The sequence below is a fragment of the Vicia villosa genome, unplaced genomic scaffold (assembly GCF_029867415.1).
Source record: "Vicia villosa cultivar HV-30 ecotype Madison, WI unplaced genomic scaffold, Vvil1.0 ctg.001278F_1_1, whole genome shotgun sequence".
Classification (NCBI taxonomy): Eukaryota; Viridiplantae; Streptophyta; class Magnoliopsida; order Fabales; family Fabaceae; genus Vicia; species Vicia villosa.
The window spans coordinates 436707-457341 of NW_026705556.1; the positions used below are offsets into that span (position 1 = coordinate 436707).

Below are 20635 nucleotides of genomic sequence, written 5' to 3' on the forward strand. Positions count from 1 at the left end.
ACTGGCATAACAAGTTATTCAGTGTTTGAGCTTCGATTCCCCGCTCCTGCAATTTTATGTTTTATTTAAAACCAAAAAGACGTTTTTATTTTTTATATAATATACGTCGGATATCTTTCCTCGCTTTTTAGAAAACCGAGATAATAACTCTAATTTTTTTAATCATTTAGAACCAAAAAATACGTCTTTATTTTTTATAGATTTTACGTCGGATATATTTCCTCGGTTTTTAAGAAAGTCGATATAAAAACTCTCTAATTTTTTTATTCCTTCAGAGTTAATGTTAAGTCTCATTTCACTTTTGGAGCTCTAGTGAACCAAATAACACCATTCTTCTCCAGTAAACGAAAGAACATCATCATTCTCTAAGGAGGAATGAAGTTCAAACCTCAAACCAACACTTTTCTCCGAAAAGGAAGGAAGCTCGAACCTCAATCCTCTAATCATCATACTTTTGTATGTACAAATTCTCCATTACTGTTGTTGTTTTTGTCTTTGATGTTGTTGTCGTTGTTGTTGATGTCGTTGTTGTTGTTATTATGGTTTTTTAGAATCAAACGATTTACTGTATTGTTATTGTTCAGGTATTTTTAGTTGTTATTTGTTGTTAAATGTTCATTTTTGTTGGTTGTGTACTATTTTTATTTTATTTTAAGAAGCTTTATCTGATTATGGAACTTAGTTGGATGAAAGACAATAGATTAAGTAAAGAGTATGAGAATGGAGTGATAAAATTTCTTGATTTTGTCGAGAAAAAACTTCCTAACAATAAGGGAATTTTTTTGGTGTCCTTGTAAAATTTGTCGAAATATACAAAAATATCCAATGCGTGATATATTCAATCATTAAGGTTGTCATTGAACTATTCAAAATTACACAAAATGGGTATGGCGTAATGAAGTGACAAAAAACGAGTCACATACAGTTGAAGATGATGAATTTATGAACGATACTCTAGAAGACATGATTCAGGATATTGGAGTAGATGCTTTCTGTAACGCCCCGAATTTTATTAATTGGTTAATTAAATTATTAAAGGATTTAAATATTGGATTTAGTCGAATTTGGATGGTCGGTATTATTTTAAGAGACGTATTTGGATTTATTAAGTTAATGTCGGATTTTAGTCGGATAGTCGGAAAAATAATATAAAGAATAAAATTATTTATTTATTGAGACATTTATTGAAATTTTCGCATTTTGGGACGATTTAGTCAGTATTATTTCAGAATAGCTGATCGATATTTAATAGAAGATTTTAATATTTTTAGTATTAAAAATATTAATGAGTTAATGTTTAGCGTTTTGGAAATTTTCCGAATAATTAAGATTAGACCGGAAATATGAGACATTGAGTAATAAATTGGTATATTAAAATAATCGGATTTTATTTTAATGGAATTTAAGTGGAAGTATTATTTTTGCATTAAGTGTGGAAATAATATTGGGCTTAATTCACTACTAAAAAAATTGAATTTAGAGAGGGAAATTAGGGAGGGAAGTAAATCCCTCACTAATTCTGAAGGATTTTGTGAGGGAAAGTTGTATACATAGCTGAAAAGTCACGCACACATATAAACAAATATATTTACGGCATATTTATTCCGTCATAAAAAATCCCTCATAAATTCCCTCACAAATTTGGTAAGAGAAAATTTAGGGAGGAATTCTAAGATGAATTTTATCCCTCCCTAATCATTCAGTCACAAATTCCCTCATAAATGTGTAACAGGTTATTAGTGACAAATTTTGTGAGGGAATTGTTTTATATTTTTTTGTTGTTATATAAAAGATTAAATTCGTTCCGATAACTTGTGGGCATTTTTTAAAATTAAAAAATAATTATATTTTTTTAAAATTATTTTGGTATCTTTGTCCCAAATTTATTAATATATTTTTTTAATAAACATATAGATATAAATTTTAAAAAAAATCTTTAATAGATACAAATATTTATTTTTTTCAATTATAAAAAATATTTATAATAATACATATGTTTTTCTATTTTATACATAAGTATATAAAAATTCATTATAAAAAAATTAAAAATTGATAGATCAAAATTTATATAATTAAAATAAGAATTAGCCAAAAACTAAAGGAGATTTCAATGATACAAAATATAGAAAGATTATTTTATTTACATATTGATTTAGTTAATATATATAACATAATGAATTTGAGTAAAAATAAAGCTAATCTAATTTTGTTTTCAATTTCCCTCCGTCATCTCTTTATCATTTTTGACAAATTTTCATTTCCCTCTCATATCTCCCTCTCACTTATAAATTAATTTTAATTCTAAATTAATAATATTTTAAAAAAACCAAAAATGACAAATGCTAAAACCCTATTACACTTAGAAGCAGAAGCTGGTTAAGGTAAGCAAAACGGCGGAACCCAGCTTCAAGCTCTAACCGAAACAACATAGAAGAAATTTCTCACTCACGGTTCCTCTCTCAAGCAATCAAGAAAGAAAGAAGGTTTGTTAGGGCAAATAAATCAATAACGAAAAACCCAGAAACCGCAAAGATTCACGTTTTCAAGGTATGCAATCCAATCTAATCTTTTTTTCTCTTTTGTAGACCGTAAACGAATAAGAAACTAATTTTGCGTGTGCTGAGTTTTGTTGAAATAAGGTTTATTGGTTTTGGTTTTGTTTTTCTTTATTTGATAAGTGCTGGTGTTGTTTTAGATTCAATACCGAGATTAAGGTGATCAGGAGTGGTAGTTTCATATTGTGATTCTGTTGTTTATCAATTTTATCAGTAGAGTTGTTTGGTGGTCCTTTGTGACTCTGTCAAAGTTATTTAGTCTGAAGCAGGATTTTTAATTTTGATTAGATTATGGTGTTTTAACTATTATGTTTGGGTAGAGGTAGATGCTGACTTTTAACTTTGTGGTGTTTAATGAGAATATTTAATGGTATATACTTTAATGGTGTTTAGAGTTAAAACAACAAGTTTTCATAATATTTTTCTTAGGATGAAGCTGGCCCCTTTTACGTTTTTTTTTTAAAATTTCCAACAATCAGCAACTACCAACTTTTATAAAAAAAAGAATTTGCAAAGACAAAAAAACCATAGCATTCAATTTAGAAGTTGAGAGATAAATTAAACATTGCAGAAATATTTTTATCAGTGTCATAGTTTACAGGTTGCTACAACTCACCTAGTTTAGCTTATTCATAAGCATATTGGTTACACAACCTTTCTCCAATAATGGGACATGGAACCATGTTTTTATTAACTTATAAAAGCTTCTCAATTAAGATAAATGTTCCTTTACTAATAAAAAAATTCTTATGAATTATGAAGCAAGAAGTCAATAACCCTTTCAATCAATATCCAATCTAATTTGACTATTTTTAAAACATATTTCACTCTAGTGATTCATGTTTTTGCAACACTTGATTCTTGTATTTGAGTATTTTTATTGAAGTTTATCCAAATCTCACTTTTAGAAAGTGAATATATATATATATATATATATATATATATATATATATATATATATATATATATATATATATATATATATATATATTTGATTATACTTGTAAATAGATAACATGCCTATACGTGTGTTTAGCAATTAGTTGTGATAAACAGCTTATGATCATAAGCATTTTAGCTCTCCAAAATAGCTCATTTAATAAGAAATTACTTAAATTGTTTATACAAATATGCTATGTCAGGGGTTATATATTTACTTCTTTTTGTGCTTTTAACATGCAAATCCTTATAGCTTCCATTATATTTCTATATATTTGATGTTAAACTTTGAAGTGATACATGATCGATGATTAATTCTTCATTGTGTAATTAATGCATCAGAAATGGAAGTACCTGAAAATAGAAAGTGGATGAATAATAGAGTTGATTGTCATAAGAATATCACTGCAGAATTTAATATTGGAGTTCATGAGTTTATTATGTTTGCTTTGGCACAAGATAAAAATAATATTGGAGGAGGGAATATTAGATGCCCGTGTAAGAATTACAAATGTATGAAATTTGGAAATCCAGAAGAAGTGAAGGAACATCTATGTAGGAGGGGATTCATGAGTGATTATTATCATTGGACAAACCATGGTGAGGCGATTCCCCCAATTCCTCCAGTGGTTGTTAGTCAGTCATATTATGGAAGTAGAGGCCAGAGGGAAATGTTTGATAATTATGAGCAGTTAGTAATGGATGCCGCAGGACCAGAAATTGGAAACTATGTAGAGCAAGAAGGTCAAGACGAAGAGGATATAATGGAAGAATATCCTAATGAAGAGGCAGAAAAGTTCTTTGAAATGTTGAAAGCAGCACGATCACCTTTATGGGATGGTTGTGATAGATACTCCGTGTTGTCAGCATCTTTAACAGCATTAAGTTTGAAAGCAGACTATGGGTTGTCTGAAGGTTGTTTCAATGGATGGATGCAATTTATGGGAAATGCTTTGCCAAAGAATAATTGTCTGCCTACAAGTTTTTATCAAGCAAGGAAATCGATTGCTGAACTAGGGCTGGCGAGTTTAAAAATTGATTGTTGTGTGAAAGGATGTATGTTGTATTATAAGGAGGATGACACACTCAAAGAGTGTAAAATATGTGGAGAGGAGCGATATACGCATGTTAGAAGACGGGGACATGATAAATTAGTTCCACGAAAAACTATGTGGTACTTCCCACTTGTTCCGCGACTACAACGCTTATATTCCTCATTACAAACAGCTCGTGAAATGAGATGGCATCGTGAGAATCCAAGGGAGAATGGTTCGTTATCTCACCCGTCAGATGCAGAAGCTTGGAAACACTTTGATGAAACATGGCCCAACTTTGCTCGAGATCCTCGAAATATTAGATTAGGCTTGTGTTCAGATGGATTTGCTCCATTTGACAAAACAGGCAAACTTTATTCTTGTTGGCCTGTGATTATCACTCCATATAATTTGCCACCTTGGATGTGCATGAGAAGAGAGTTTATGTTCTTGACCATTATAATTCCTGGCCCATCCAACCCAAAGAGGAACATTGATGTGTATTTGCGCCCTTTGATAGATGAATTGAAAATGTTATGGGACGATGGAGTTATGACTTATGATGTTTCCTTTGAAGGATAGAAAAACACTTAGAAAGGGGGGGTTTGAATAAGTGTAGCTTTAAAAACTTGACAGATAAAAATAAATTGCACAGTTATTTTTATCCTGGTTCGTTGTTAACTAAACTACTCCAGTCCACCCCCGCAAAGATGATTTACCTCAACTGAGGATTTAATCCACTAATCGCACGGATTACAATGGTTTTCCACTTAGTCCGCAACTAAGTCTTCTAGAGTATCCTGATCACAACCTGATCACTCCAGGAACAACTGCTTAGACACAAGCTAAGACTTTCTTAGAGTATCCTGACCACCACGTGATCACTCTAATTACAACTGCTTAGACACAAGCTAAGACTTCCTAGAGTATTCTGATCAACACGATCACTCTAGTTACTTACAACTTAATGTAATCTTTCTAAGAGTATTACAATGCTTCTTAAAAGCTATAATCACAAACTGTGATATTTCTCTTAACGTTTAAGCTTAATCTCACTAATATATTACAACAGCAATGTAGTGAGCTTTGATGAAGATGAAGATTCTGAGTTTTGATTTGCACAGAGTTTCAGCAAGTCTTTCAGAATAATTTTGTTCAGAGTTGGTTAACCTTGCTTCTCATCAGAACTTCATATATATAGGCGTTTGAGAAGATGACCGTTGAGTGCATTTAATGCTTTGCGTGTTCCGTACAGCATCGCATTTAATGTTATACGCTTTTGTCAACTACCTCGAGCCTTGTTCACGCTGTGTCTACTGACGTTGCCTTTAATAGCTTCTAACGTTCCTTTTGTCAGTCAGCGTAGCCTGCCACTTGTACTTTCTTCTGATCTGATGTTTGTGAATACAACGTTTGAATATCGTCAGAGTCAAACAGCTTGGTGCAAAGCATCTTCTGATCTTCTGACCTTGAAGTGCTTCTGAGCGTGATACCATCAGAACTTCAGTGCTTCTGATCTCTTGTTCTTCTGATGCTTCCATAGATCCATGTTCTGATTCTGCTTCGACCATCTTCTGATGTCTTGCCAGACCATGTTCTGATGTTGCATGCTGAACCTTCTGAGTCAAAGCTTCTGAGCGCTGAATTATGCATACTCTTTATATATTTCCTGAAAAGGAAATTGCATTGGATTAGAGTACCATATTATCTTAAGCAAAATTCATATTATTGTTATCATCAAAACTAAGATAATTGATCAGAACAAATCTTGTTCTAACAATCTCCCCCTTTTTGATGATGACAAAAACATATATAAATGATATGAATTTGCGATCAGAAAGAACAGACGGCAAAAGACAAATTACACAGCTATAACATAAGCATGTGAATATGTCTCCCCCTGAGATTAACAATCTCCCCCTGAGATAAATAATCTCCCCCTGAAATAAATACTCGAAGAACTTTAATAAAAGACTTCCCTGATTATTTCGGTAGAGACGATCACATAAGCTTCTGTCTTCAGAGAATTCATAGCTTCTGACTTCTGCTTCCATTGGACAGCTTCAGAACTTGAATTTCTTTAGATCCTTAGAACACTCACAGCTTCTGATTCCTGCTTCCATTCAGGACAGCATCAGAACTTGAATTTCTTTGATCTTCAGAACATTCCCAGCTTCTGATTCCTGCTTCCATCTAGGACAGCTTCAGAACTTGAATTTCTTTGATCTTCAGAACATTCACAGCTTCTGATTTCTGCTTCCATTTAGGACAGCTTCAGAACTTGAGTTTTCTGGATCTTTAGAACATTCACAGCTTCTGATTTCTGCTTCCCTCGGATAGCTTCAGAGCTTTGAATTTCTTCCAACATCGCTTCATGCTAGATTTGTATCAGAACATTGTTGAATGTACCAGAGCATCATCAGAGCATCTCTACATCCTGAAATGTTACAGAACAAAAAACTAAACGACAAAAGTCAGCATGAACGAGTCAGAACATAAAATGTATCAGAGCAAATATAATTTTGTCAAAGCAAATAGACAAATTTTGGATCAAATTCTATTCTCAGTGCTTCTGATTCTGAAGCTTGACAGCACTCAGCTTGCTTCAGTTTCCATAAGCTTATTCTTTTTACAGAATAACGCTTCTTATGGTTTTGCTTCTTGTGTTTGCTTTGAAGATTTTCTTCACTTCTTTGTACCTGCAAAACACTTAAACCAAATAGAACTTGCAGTTCTGTTAGTAAATGTGTGGGAGCTTTACCCAGCAACTGATAGATTAATCAAATCATTTATCATTTATCTTCTCCCCCTTTTTGTCATAACATCAAAAAGAATATTCTAAAAGATTCAGATGTATAAAACGACAAATAAAACACTGGAATGTAAAAACAAGTTTTTCATTGATAATCAACAAGAAGGGTTACAGGAGAGGAATGCAGGAAAACAGATGCAACAAGGAAAGACAACTACAAAGACCAAAGGACTAAGATCCTAGCCTACGCAAAATCCGCGCCAGAACATCATGAATCCCGTCAGTGCTTGTAGCTTGCCTTGCCATGAAGGAGCGAAACTCAGCATTGGCTGTTTCTTGCGCATCCAAACGAGAAGCCAGCATAGCTTGATTCTGATGAAGAGTTTCCAAGGTCTCCATCAGGGCTGAGGTTTCACCAGAAGAAGAGGCACCTGAATTTCTGCCAAAAGGGACAGCAATCTCAGCAGGGTGATCTTCTGGGAGATCATCAGCTCGTGCATCTTCCATTTCCTCATCTGAGTCTGACTCAGAAGTAGCCTCAGCATATTCTTGTTCAGGCAGCTCAGAAGTCCCATCTTCCAATGCTTGAAGAATAGCTGCTAGATTTGTTGGAGGAGTAGGACCAGCAACTTCAGCAGAATACACCACTACTGGAAAGACCATGTGAGGTGCTTTTTCAGAAGGGTTCATTCTGAACCAGTTGAACAGCCACTGAAAATCTCCAGTCAGCACAGGAAACCATGGTTTCCACACCACGATGTCTCTGCAGAGATTTTCTTCTTCCAACTCATCTGCTGGTATCTTCCCTTCAAGAACACTTCTGTTCCTGATGAGATGGTGATGGCTGCTTTCACCAACTTCCAACCAAAGACCACGAACACCAGGAGCTTCAGACATAATCCTTCTCTGAGTGTCTGTAGCCTTAGCCAGAAAATCCTGACGAAAGGTATTCCAAAGGTTCCTTGTAGCATACTCATCCAGATGATTAAGGTGAGCAGCACCCAGAATCTCCAACCAGCCATTTACGTCAGCATGTAAAAGCTCCAAATATGATTGAGTGGTAGGGGTTGGAGGGTTGATAGTGAACCTGGAGTCAGGAAGAGCAACACTATAGGGATTAGGTGTTCTGGTGGGAAAAGGGTGTGAGAGAGATGAAGAAATATCTGATGGATGGGTTGAAGGAGAGGAGATATCAGATGGTGAGGAAGGTGGTTCCGAGAGGATGAATGAGGAGGAAGAGGTGGTGGAGGTCTTTGAAGAGGGAGTGATCCTTACTCTTTTTGGTTTGGTTTCTGGTTCAGCAGTTGCCTTTCTCTTTTGTTTCCGATCATTATCTTGATTTCCAGAGCTTGACGATGGATTCATGATGAAGTTGCAGATATTGGAAACTGCTAGGGTTTATGATATGAATGCAAAGAGAGAGAACGATAAAGAAACTGAATGCAAAGTGAGAGAAATATAAGAGGGAAAAGAAACGTTTGAAGAATATAAAAAGAAAACTGAAAGAGAGTAAATGATGAAAAGCATTTAATGTTACGTGACGTGAGGAGAGATAATAATGACAAAAGACGTGATTTGCACAGTTACCTAAGTAGACGTACCCTCAACTACACGCACGCTTGTCCAGGAATAGTGAACACGTGTTTACCATCTGGATAGCCAGTTACAGCTGTTTTGCTTTTAAAGAGATTCTGAATCAACTTAGACAATGAAACGTTAGTAATAACTGAATCACAAATTTCTAATTGATTTCAATCAGAACTTCTTAAAACAAATTTTATTTCAGAAGATACCCATACATAAGAACTTCTCATCTTCACATTCTGGGCTTGTTTCTGAAGATCCATTTTGTACCGATTAAATTGAATCCATCTGGTCTAGGAACAAGATCCCAAACATCATTCCTTGTAAACTGATTCAGTTCTTCTTGCATAGCAATTATCCAGTCTGGATCTTCTAGAGCATGATCAACAGAAGTTGGCTCGATCAAAGATACAAGACCTAATTGACAATCTGCATTGTTCTTAAGGAATGCTCTTGTTCTGATTGGATCATCCTTCTTTCCAAGAATGACATCTTCTGAATGACCAGAGATGAGTCTGGATGATCTTCTGACAGATGGTTCTTCAGAAATGCTTAGATCCTTCAGAGAAGCTGATACTTGATCTTCAGATTCTTTGCTTCTGAGAAGCTCTGCTTCTGATGCGTTGCTTCTTGGCTCAGCAACTTCTGATATATCAATATCACAATCTGCAAAATTATCAAACTGCTTTGGTTTTTCAGAACCAAGCTTATCATCAAACCTGATATTGATTGATTCTTCTACAATCAATGTTTCAGTATTGTATACTCTGTAGCCTTTTGAGCGTTCAGAATATCCAAGAAGGAAACATTTTTGTGCTTTGGAATCAAACTTACCAAGATGATCTTTAGTGTTCAGAATAAAGCATACACATCCAAAAGGATGGAAATATGAAATGTTGGGCTTTCTATTCTTCCACAATTCATAAGGAGTCTTATTTAGAATAGGTCTGATAGAGATTCTATTCTGAATATAGCATGCAGTGTTTATTGCTTCTGCCCAGAAATGCTTAGCCATATTGGTTTCATTGATCATGGTTCTGGCCATTTCTTGCAGAGTCCTATTCTTTCGTTCTACAACTCCATTTTGCTGTGGAGTTCTAGGACAAGAGAAATCATGGGCAATACCATTTTCTTTGAAGAATTCTTCAAAGGATCTATTCTCAAATTCACCACCATGATCACTTCTAACCTTTATGATTTTACACTCTTTTTCAGATTGAATCTGAATGCAGAAATCAAAGAACACTGAATGAGTCTCATCCTTGTGTTTCAAGAATTTTACCCAAGTCCAGCGGCTATAATCATCTACGATGACTAATCCATATTTCTTCCCTCTGACAGATGCTGTTTTGACAGGGCCAAACAGATCAATGTGCAAGAGTTCTAATGGCCTTGAGGTAGAAACAACATTCTTGGACTTGAATGCAGGTTTGGAGAACTTGCCCTTCTGACATGCTTCACAAAGAGCATCTGATTTGAATTTCAGATTAGGGAGTCCTCTGACCAGATCCAGTTTGTTAATCTGAGAAATCTTTCTCAAACTAGCATGACCTAATCTTCTGTGCCAGACCCACTGCTCTTCAGAAACAGACATAAGACAATTCACCTTCTGACTCATAAGATCTTGCAGATCTGTCTTATAAATGTTGTTCTTCCTCTTGCCAGTAAATAGGATTGAGCCATCCTTCTGATTTACAGCCTTGCAAGACTCTTGATTAAAGATTATATCATAACCATTGTCACTCAATTGACTGATAGATAAGAGGTTATGTGTTAATCCTTCTACAAGAAGTACATTAGAAATGGAAGGAGAGTTACCAGACTTTATAGTTCCAGAGCCAATTATCTTGCCCTTCTGATCTCCTCCAAACTTGACTTCTCCTCCAGACTTAAGCACCAGGTCTTGGAACATAGACCTTCTTCCTGTCATGTGTCGTGAGCATCCAGAGTCCAGGTACCATGACATGTTGTGCTTTGTCCTTTTTGCAGCCAAGGATATCTGCAATAGGAATGATCTTATCCTTAGGTACCCACATTTTCTTGGGTCCTTTTTTGTTAGATTTTCTCAAGTTCTGATTGAACTTGGGTTTAACATTGTAAGCAATAGGAGAAATAGCATGATAATTCTTAATGTGAGTTTCATGATATTTCCTAGGTTGTGTCACATGCTTCTTAGTATGTGTGACAGTGTTAAACTTCTGTGCATGTGATGTGTGCCTAATATCATGTGAGTGGCCATACTTGAACTCATCATACAATGGCTTGTATGTGATTTTCATCTTATCAACAGGTTCAAGTTTGTATGGGGTTTTACCCTCATAACCAATGCCTACTCTTTTGTTTCCCGACACAGCATATATCATAGAAGCTAGCTGACTTCTGCCAATACTTCTAGATAAGAACTTCCTGAAACTTAAATCATATTCTTTCAGAATATGGTTTAGACTAGGAGTGGATTTTTCTGAATCAGAAGGAGATCCAACATTATTGGATAATTTTAAAAGTTTTTCTTTTAATTCAGAATTCTCCAACTCAAGCTTCTTTGTTTCAAATTCAAATAGCTTTTTCAGCTTTTTGTATTTGAGACTAATCTGAGACTTGAATTCCAGAAGTTCAGTTAGACCGGAAACTAACTCATCTCTAGTAAGTTCAGAAAATACCTCTTCAGAATCTGATTATGATGTAGATTCTGATCCGTCATCTTCTGTCGCCATCAGCGCACAGTTAGCCTGCTCATCTTCAGAATCTGAATCATCTTCTGATTCATCCCAGGTTGCCATAAGACCTTTCTTCTTATGAAACTTCTTTTTGGGATTTTCCTTCTGAAGTTTCGGACACTCATTCTTGTAATGTCCAGGCTCATTGCACTCATAGCAGACAGCCTTCTTCTTGTCAGATCTTCTGTCATCAGAAGATTCTCCACGTTCAAATTTCTTTGAACTTCTGAAGCCTCTGAACTTCCTTTGCTTGGTCTTCCAGAGTTGATTTAGCCTTCTGGAGATCAAAGACAGTTCATCTTCTTCTTCAGATTCTGATTCTTCAGGATCTTCTTCTCTAGCCTGAAAAGCGTTAGTGCATTTCTTGATATTAGATTTTAATGCAATAGACTTACCTTTCTTTTGAGGCTCATTTGCGTCCAGCTCAATTTCATGGCTTCTCAAGGCACTGATAAGCTCTTCCAAAGAGACTTCATTCAGATTCTTTGCAATCTTGAATGCAGTCACCATTGGGCCCCATCTTCTGGGCAAACTTCTGATGATCTTCTTTACATGATCAGCCTTGGTGTAGCCTTTGTCAAGAACTCTCAATCCAGCAGTCAAAGTTTGAAATCTTGAAAACATCTTTTCAATGTCTTCATCATCCTCCATCTTGAAGGCTTCATACTTCTGGATTAATGCAAGAGCTTTGGTCTCCTTGACTTGAGCATTTCCTTCATGAGTCATTTTCAAGGACTCATATATGTCATATGTCGTTTCCCTGTTAGATATCTTCTCATACTCAGCATGAGAGATAGCATTCAGCAAAACAGTTCTGCATTTATGATGATTCCTGAAAAGCTTTTTCTGATCATCATTCATTTCTTGCCTTGTCAGCTTTACGCCTCTGGCATTTACTGGATGTTTGTAACCATCCATCAGAAGATCCCATAGATCACCATCTAGACCAAGAAAGTAACTTTCCAGTTTATCTTTCCAGTATTCAAAGTTTTCACCATCAAATACTGGTGGTCTAGTATAACCATTGTTTCCATTGTGTTGCTCAGCAGAGCCAGATGTAGATGGAGGTGGATTTGCTTGAGATTCACCAGCCATCTTTTAGTGAAGCGTTTTTCTCTTCCTGAATCTTTTCTAAACACGGTTAAGTGCTTGCACCTTAGAACCGGCGCTCTGATACCAATTGAAGGATAGAAAAACACTTAGAAAGGGGGGGTTTGAATAAGTGTAGCTTTAAAAACTTGACAGATAAAAATAAATTGCACAGTTATTTTTATCCTGGTTCGTTGTTAACTAAACTACTCCAGTCCACCCCCGCAGAGATGATTTACCTCAACTGAGGATTTAATCCACTAATCGCACGGATTACAATGGTTTTCCACTTAGTCCGCAACTAAGTCTTCTAGAGTATCCTGATCACAACCTGATCACTCCAGGAACAACTGCTTAGACACAAGCTAAGACTTTCTTAGAGTATCCTGACCACCACGTGATCACTCTAATTACAACTGCTTAGACACAAGCTAAGACTTCCTAGAGTATTCTGATCAACACGATCACTCTAGTTACTTACAACTTAATGTAATCTTTCTAAGAGTATTACAATGCTTCTTAAAAGCTATAATCACAAACTGTGATATTTCTCTTAACGTTTAAGCTTAATCTCACTAATATATTACAACAGCAATGTAGTGAGCTTTGATGAAGATGAAGATTCTGAGTTTTGATTTGCACAGAGTTTCAGCAAGTCTTTCAGAATAATTTTGTTCAGAGTTGGTTAACCTTGCTTCTCATCAGAACTTCATATATATAGGCGTTTGAGAAGATGACCGTTGAGTGCATTTAATGCTTTGCGTGTTCCGTACAGCATCGCATTTAATGTTATACGCTTTTGTCAACTACCTCGAGCCTTGTTCACGCTGTGTCTACTGACGTTGCCTTTAATAGCTTCTAACGTTCCTTTTGTCAGTCAGCGTAGCCTGCCACTTGTACTTTCTTCTGATCTGATGTTTGTGAATACAACGTTTGAATATCATCAGAGTCAAACAGCTTGGTGCAAAGCATCTTCTGATCTTCTGACCTTGAAGTGCTTCTGAGCGTGATACCATCAGAACTTCAGTGCTTCTGATCTCTTGTTCTTCTGATGCTTCCATAGATCCATGTTCTGATTCTGCTTCGACCATCTTCTGATGTCTTGCCAGACCATGTTCTGATGTTGCATGCTGAACCTTCTGAGTCAAAGCTTCTGAGCGCTGAATTATGCATACTCTTTATATATTTCCTGAAAAGGAAATTGCATTGGATTAGAGTACCATATTATCTTAAGCAAAATTCATATTATTGTTATCATCAAAACTAAGATAATTGATCAGAACAAATCTTGTTCTAACATCCTTGAAGCAAAACTTTTTGATGAAGGCCGCAATAATGTGGACTATTAACGACTTTCCAGCCTATGGGATGTTAAGTGGTTGGATGACAATGGGAAAACTAGCTTGCCCAATTTGCATGAAGAATTCTAAGGCATTCACCCTTGAATATAGTAAAAAAACCTCATGGTTTGATTGTCATCGACAATTCTTACCACAAAATCACCCATATAGAAGGAATAAGAATGCATTTACAAAAGGTAGAGTTGAGACATCAATTCCTCCAAAAAGATTAAGTGGTCAAGAGGTGTGGGAAAAAGTTAGAAAATTACCTAGTGCGGAAGAATCCAAAGAATGTAAACCACCAGGCTATGGGGTAGATCATCATTGGACAAAACGAAGTATATTTTGGGAACTTCCATATTGGAAAACTCATCTTCTCCCACACAATCTCGATGTAATGCACATTGAGAGAAATGTGTTTCTTAATATTTTATTCACTGTAATGGATACAAAAGGTAAGACTAAAGATACTTTCAACTCTAGGAGGGACTTGAAAAAATATTGCAAGCGTAGGGGACTTGAGCTTCAACCTGGCAGCAATGGTAACTTTGTAAAACCAAAGGCACAATATACATTAACCAAACAACAACGAGTAGCTGTATGTGAATGGGTTAAAACCTTAAGCTTCCAGATGGTTATGTTTCTAATTTAAGTAGATGTGTTGACTTGAAGGAAGCAAAGTTGTTTGGCATGAAGAGTCATGACTGCCATGTATTCATGCAACGTTTGCTACCATTAGCCTTCAAAGCCTTACTCAAGCCGATTTTGAATACACTGACTGAATTCAGCCAATTCTTCAGAGAAATTACGTCATCTTTGTTGAGAGAGGATAAATTGCGTAGTTTGGAGGAAAACATTCCAATCATAATGTGCAAATTAGAACAAATATTTCCTCCAAGCTTTTTTGACTCAATGGAACATCTTCCTATTCATTTAGCTTATGAAGCAAGAGTTGGCGGTCCTGTGCAATATAGATGGATGTATCCATTTGAAAGGTTAATTATTCAACATTATTATAATTTCTTTGATAAATGAATAAAAATAAGGAAATTAACCAAGTATATTCTTGATTTGATCAATAGGTTCATCCGAACTTTAAAACAAAAGGTAACGAATCAGGCTCGTGTTGAAGGTTCGATTTGTAAAGCATATTTATTAGAGGAGATGTCCACATTTGCTTCCTATTACTATCCACCCGATGTTCCATCAAGGAGAACAAGAGTGCCACGAAATGATGATGGGGGAGAGGATTTTTCAATGGGTCCTCCATTGTCAATCTTTAATTACCCGGGCCGTCCATTTGGAAAAAGTACCACTTCTACCTTGGATGATAAGGAAATGAAAGCTGCTCACTTGTATATTCTTTTAAATTGTCCTGAAGTGGTACCTTACCTGGAGTAAGTATTTCAAAGTTAAAAGTTTCACACATGTATATTTTATGAAGTCAAGTTTAACGGGTATCATCTTTGTGTAGTATGCACTCTGATTTGTTACGAGAGTTAGATCCTCAGTTGAATGAAACTGATTTGGATAAGCAAGTTTCCGCATCATTCCCAACATGGTTCAAAACATATGTACGTGAATATTTATAGTTTAAGTCTAGTGCATTCAATTTTTTAGGTTGAATTTAAAATATTGTTTAATGTAGGTGCTTGATTCAAGGAACATGATAGACGATGTGCTTTTAAGGAGTTTGGCATGGGGCCCTATTAGAGAAGTTGTTAAATGGTCTGGTTATGTTATTAATGGCTACAAGTTTGTGATCAAATCTCGAAATGAAGGGATGAGTACAACCAATCACAATGTTTGTGTTCGGGGAGGGCAATTTGATTCATTAGAAAATGATTACTATGGAGTTTTGAATGACATTGTCGAACTAGAGTACACTGGTCACCCGACAAAGAAGGTGGTTTTATTTCAATGTGATTGGTTTGATCCTAGTTCTCAAGGGACAAAGATGGATGACTATGGAAATGTTGAGATTAAAAAATCTAGGAGATATCAAAATTATGATCCTTTTGTATTATCCCAACAAGCTGACCAAGTTTACTTTACATCATTTCCTGAAGGGCAACAAGGTTGGCTAGGAGTCATAAAAACCAAGGCACGGAGTACCATTCAATCTATGGAAAAAAACAAACATGAAACAACTGATGCATATCAAGATGATGATGTTCATCAAATACCTATAGTTATTTCAAATGATGATGATGATTTTCATCAGTGCCATGAGGATGAGGATGAGGATGAGGACGAGGATGAGGATGAGGAGGAGGAGGAAGGGGATGAGAAAGATGAAGAGGAAGAGGAAGAGGAGGAGGAAGACGAGGAAGAGGATGAGGAGGAGAAAGAGGATGAGGGGGAGGAGGAGGAAGAAGATGGATGGGATGATGATGACAATTATGATTATTATGGTATTATGCATCATTTATTCATGAAAAATATTATTTGTTTTTTTGCTTGTTTAAGAATAAATTAATTTAATATTTGTGTTATTCTTATGCGTATTCATGAAAATTATTGTTTGTTTGTGTGTACTTTTTTTTAATTTTTATTTATTTATGTACATTAATCAATTTGATGTTTTTATTTTTGTCTATAGATGGAGGACAATGATAAAACGAAGGGTGGAGGAAGAGGTATTGGTAGGGGTATTTGTAAAGGTAAGAGAGGTAGGGCCACTACTACTTTGTCACAATCTATTAATGGCCAGCCTACAAATACTGAACTTCCTCATTCCACTTTTACCCCCCATCTTTCACCCGAGAGATTTAAGGGTACCACTATTTTGTCACAAACTATAAATAGGCAACCTACAAAGCAATCCACTCCTAACCCTCATGTTTCATCAGAAAAAGGTAGAGGTACGACTACTTTGTCACCATCTATTGTTGGCCAACCTACAAATTCTTCCACTTCTCAAAGAGCCACACATTCTCAATTTCAACACTCAACTCCTAGCCCTCATGTTTCATTTGAAAGAGGTAGAGGTACCACTACCTTGTCACCATCTATTGTTGGCCAACCTACAAATTCTTCCACATCTCATAGAGCCACAGATTCTCAATTTCAGCACTCCACCCATAGCCCTCATATTTCCTCCTCAGTTAGTCCACCTATTTCTTCTACACCTAGTCTGTCACATGTCCCATCAACTGCTGCATCCGGTGATGATCCACATGTATCATCATCCCATGTCGATTCACCTCCACAAATTGGAAGTAAGGACCCTACTGATGGACGAATTTGGATTCGTCCAGGTCCACAAAAGACGTAAGTTTTAATAACTTCATTTAACTTATAAATAAATCATGATTTTATATTATAATTTATTTAAATTTTTTGTAGATTTGACCCTGCAATTCAGCCTACGCGTGAGATTGCAAAAATTATCAAACGTAAGTTTGTAGTGTCTTGGGCAAACTATGGAGAAATGAAGGGCGATGATGAATATAAAGTTGTGAACAAATTGTGGTTTGGAGAGTTTGAGGTACAATAGGATAAGGATGAACAATTTGTCTAGAGTTTTTATATATTCTATGGTTTGAAATTAAACTTCTTTCTTTTAAAATTTTGGAAATATTTTAAGTGGAAATATTGAATTTGATGCTGCTAAGCATGCATCCTGTTTCCTTCTGTATCAATGGAAAATTTTGCTTGGCATTTTAAAGGCTAGTATGCCAATAGGAATTTTAAAGGCTAAGCATGCATCCTGTTTTGTTTTGTATCAGAGAATTTTTTTTCATCTATTGTTGGCTTAGCATGCATCCTATTTCCATGTAAATATTGAGTTTTGATATCATTGATACATGACGAGAATGATGAACTCTTAAGTTTTAAGAACCTAACAGAATTTTGTTATATTAACATTTTTTATATTAACTTATATTGTCAATATTGTAGAGAAAGTACAAGTGGCTACCTGAACACAAGGAAGAAATTAAGAAGATATTTGATCATAAAGCCTCTGATGTATACTCAAACACAATGTATAGGGTGAGAAAGAATATTGATCCGGGTGATTGGATTCCTATTGAAACGCGCAAGATATTAGAAGAAAAATGGAATGATGATAAGTGGAAAAGAAAGTCACAAATTAACACTCATAATAGAAGATCTTCGGATGGCCCACTACACACAGGAGGATCAATTCCAACAACCGAGCACTATAAGAGACTAGTAAGAAATTGAATTTCTTTGGTAATGTTAAATATTTCAATTTTAATTTACATTGATTTATATTTTTTTTCTTTTTAGAAAAAATCCTCAGATACAAATCCAACTTGTTGGGAGTTATTTCAAAAGACACACAGAGTAAAGGGTAACCCAAACAAGTGGGTTTCTTCAAAATCAGAGATGGTTGCTGTAAGTTACAATTTCATAAACTAAAATGTTTATACTAAATGTTGTTATATTATGTTGTACCAATGCATGAAATAATGTTCGTAATAATGATGTTAAAATGGTGTATTAATGCTTTTATCTACTAAAATGAGTGGTGTTATCAAAGAATGAGTTTAGCCACATGAAGCAAATTAAGTCCTCTGTGATATAGTGGTTGCAAATGGTTAATATTAAGGTACTTAGGTATCAGTTCAAACTACTGATGGCAGATTGAACATTAATAATATTGTAAGCCGTTTAGTACACAATCAACAAAAGGACACTATTAACAACAACATTTCATATGACTTAGAGTTTGGGCAGTTTGAATCTAATGCTTCAGCTTTCTGCTAAGGCAATATGATCCAAAGTATAAAGAGTTATAAAATAATATGCAACAAAAACAAAATTACTAGATAGGTTACTACAGCCATAAGAAATATTTGTTCTCTCAAAAGCTACATTAACAAAGTCAAGGGATACATTAATTTTTGAAGTTGATGATAGATATTTTCCACACAATCCTAAGTAGGAGAATCTAATGCTTATCTATGTTTTTTTCTATTTAGTCATTCATTTATTGAGATCCTATAAAATTTTATGAACATTTGCCTAGATATTTTTAATTTCTATCCCTGCTGATGCATTTTAATTTAACACTCAATGCCCAAAACAATGTTCACATAGAAATAACTATAATAAGAATTAGAAATAAGCATGAAATTGGATAGGATTGGAAGGACATAAACTAACACTCATTGTTCACTTAGTACATTTATGTTATATGTGAAGCATGAAAGTATAATTTACTTATGTTTTTTGAAAAACAAAAAAACTCCAGTAAGTTTTTATAGCCACTTATTCAAGCTTATGCCCACTTGTTATATCACTTATTAATTAACTTTCTTTTCATAACTCGTGCCACAAACTATTTACCTACTAGTACAAGATTGTGCGAGTTCTTATGAACTATTAATATTATGATATGTTGTGTTTCGACTGATTATATTTTTCCTATCTACTTAATTGTTAATTACAGAATGAGTATGAAAAAAGGATTATTGAGAGGGACTCACAAGAGGCACCTGGAGATGATGTTTCTAGTCATCAATCTGACAACATTATCTTCTTAGATGTTGTTGGAGGAGTGGACAAGAAAGGTCGTATATATGGTTTGGGACCAGAAGCAGCAAAGTACAAGTCATCTGGATCTTCCATATCTGACGGTATCTCACTAACTGAATATGAACACATGAAGACTGTTATTTCTGATTTGTCTGTTGAAAACAACACCCTTAAAGAGAAACTCAAGACTCATGAGGATTTAATTCGTGCATCACAAGAAGACTCACGTTTGCTTAGAGAACAATTATTCCGATTTATGGAAAGTTTTTCTGGAGGTCATCAACCTCACCGTTCGGCTCAAAATCCGTCTCCACCCACTTCTTGAAATACACTACTAAATTGTAGTGAACTCACTTTTGTTTGTCATGACTTAGTTTCAAGAACAATGATAGTACTATTTTCCTTGTAATTTCTTAATTTTAAGATCTTTTTTTGAACTTGTAGTTGTAATATTTAATGTCAACGAAAAAATACTATGGTTTTAATATTTAGTCTTAAGAACTTAATTTTAGTACTATTTGTATCTATTTGGGGAATATTTATGATATTCACTAAAACTATTTATGTTGTTTCATATATTGATTTATTTTTATTATGATATAGTAAATTTAGTTTTAATATTAAATACATTTGTCAGGAAATTTACAATTTCAATAACTTCAGGTTAGTTCTCATTGATTAGCGAGGGAATAAATCCCTCATAAAGCGAGTATTCAAACATTAGTCTTTAGCAATTAGTGACGGAATATAAACGTCACAAAAGTATATTTACTGACGTATTTTAAAATCCCTCACAAATTTCTGAAGGATTTCTTTGGCATGGTTTCTGACGGAAATTTAAAATTAGTGACGGAATTATTCCTTAACAGTTTATGACGGAATTTAAAATCCCTCACAAACTATTTGCGACATTGAAATTCGGTACGGATATTCCCACCTCGCTAAATCCGTCACTAAATGATTTTATGACGGAATTTTGTGAATTAGTGACGGAATAATTCCCTCTCTAAATTCAATTTTTTTAGTAGTGATTGTGGTATCATTAGTTATTATGGGTGTAGTTTTAATAGGTCCACTATTAAGTAGTAGTAACAAGTGGTGGTACCACTTTTTGTGA

The 20635-nt window shown here is 34.9% G+C and overlaps 2 protein-coding genes across 2 annotated transcripts; both read left to right on the plus strand.

The window, feature by feature from the left end:
- Window positions 1–2343: 2343 nt before the first annotated feature.
- LOC131634279 (uncharacterized) lies at window positions 2344–19990 on the plus strand. The gene is made up of 6 exons (XM_058904926.1): window positions 2344–2547; window positions 16613–17283; window positions 17359–17500; window positions 17914–18189; window positions 18268–18375; window positions 19433–19990. Exons 2-6 carry the CDS (start codon window positions 16613–16615, stop codon window positions 19841–19843), a joined length of 1608 nt encoding a protein of 535 aa, XP_058760909.1. The 5' UTR covers window positions 2344–2547; the 3' UTR covers window positions 19844–19990.
- LOC131634288 (uncharacterized) lies at window positions 3839–16484 on the plus strand. Its single transcript, XM_058904935.1, has 7 exons — window positions 3839–5092; window positions 13997–14608; window positions 14683–15005; window positions 15093–15407; window positions 15485–15584; window positions 15659–16088; window positions 16480–16484. The coding sequence occupies exons 1-7, from the start codon at window positions 3839–3841 to the stop codon at window positions 16482–16484; spliced, it is 3039 nt and encodes a 1012-aa protein (XP_058760918.1).
- Window positions 19991–20635: the final 645 nt, after the last annotated feature.

Coding starts and splice junctions, on each gene's coding strand:
- LOC131634288 (XM_058904935.1), top strand. CDS start 3,839: ATGGAAGTACCTGAAAATAGAAAGTGGATGAATAATAGAGTTGATTGT. Junction 5,093..13,996: donor ATGGAGTTATGACTTATGAT/GTTTCCTTTGAA, acceptor TTTTTGATGAAG/GCCGCAATAATGTGGACTAT. Junction 15,006..15,092: donor TGGATGTATCCATTTGAAAG/GTTAATTATTCA, acceptor TTTGATCAATAG/GTTCATCCGAACTTTAAAAC.
- LOC131634279 (XM_058904926.1), top strand. CDS start 16,613: ATGGAGGACAATGATAAAACGAAGGGTGGAGGAAGAGGTATTGGTAGG. Junction 17,284..17,358: donor CGTCCAGGTCCACAAAAGAC/GTAAGTTTTAAT, acceptor AATTTTTTGTAG/ATTTGACCCTGCAATTCAGC. Junction 17,501..17,913: donor TGTGGTTTGGAGAGTTTGAG/GTACAATAGGAT, acceptor TCAATATTGTAG/AGAAAGTACAAGTGGCTACC.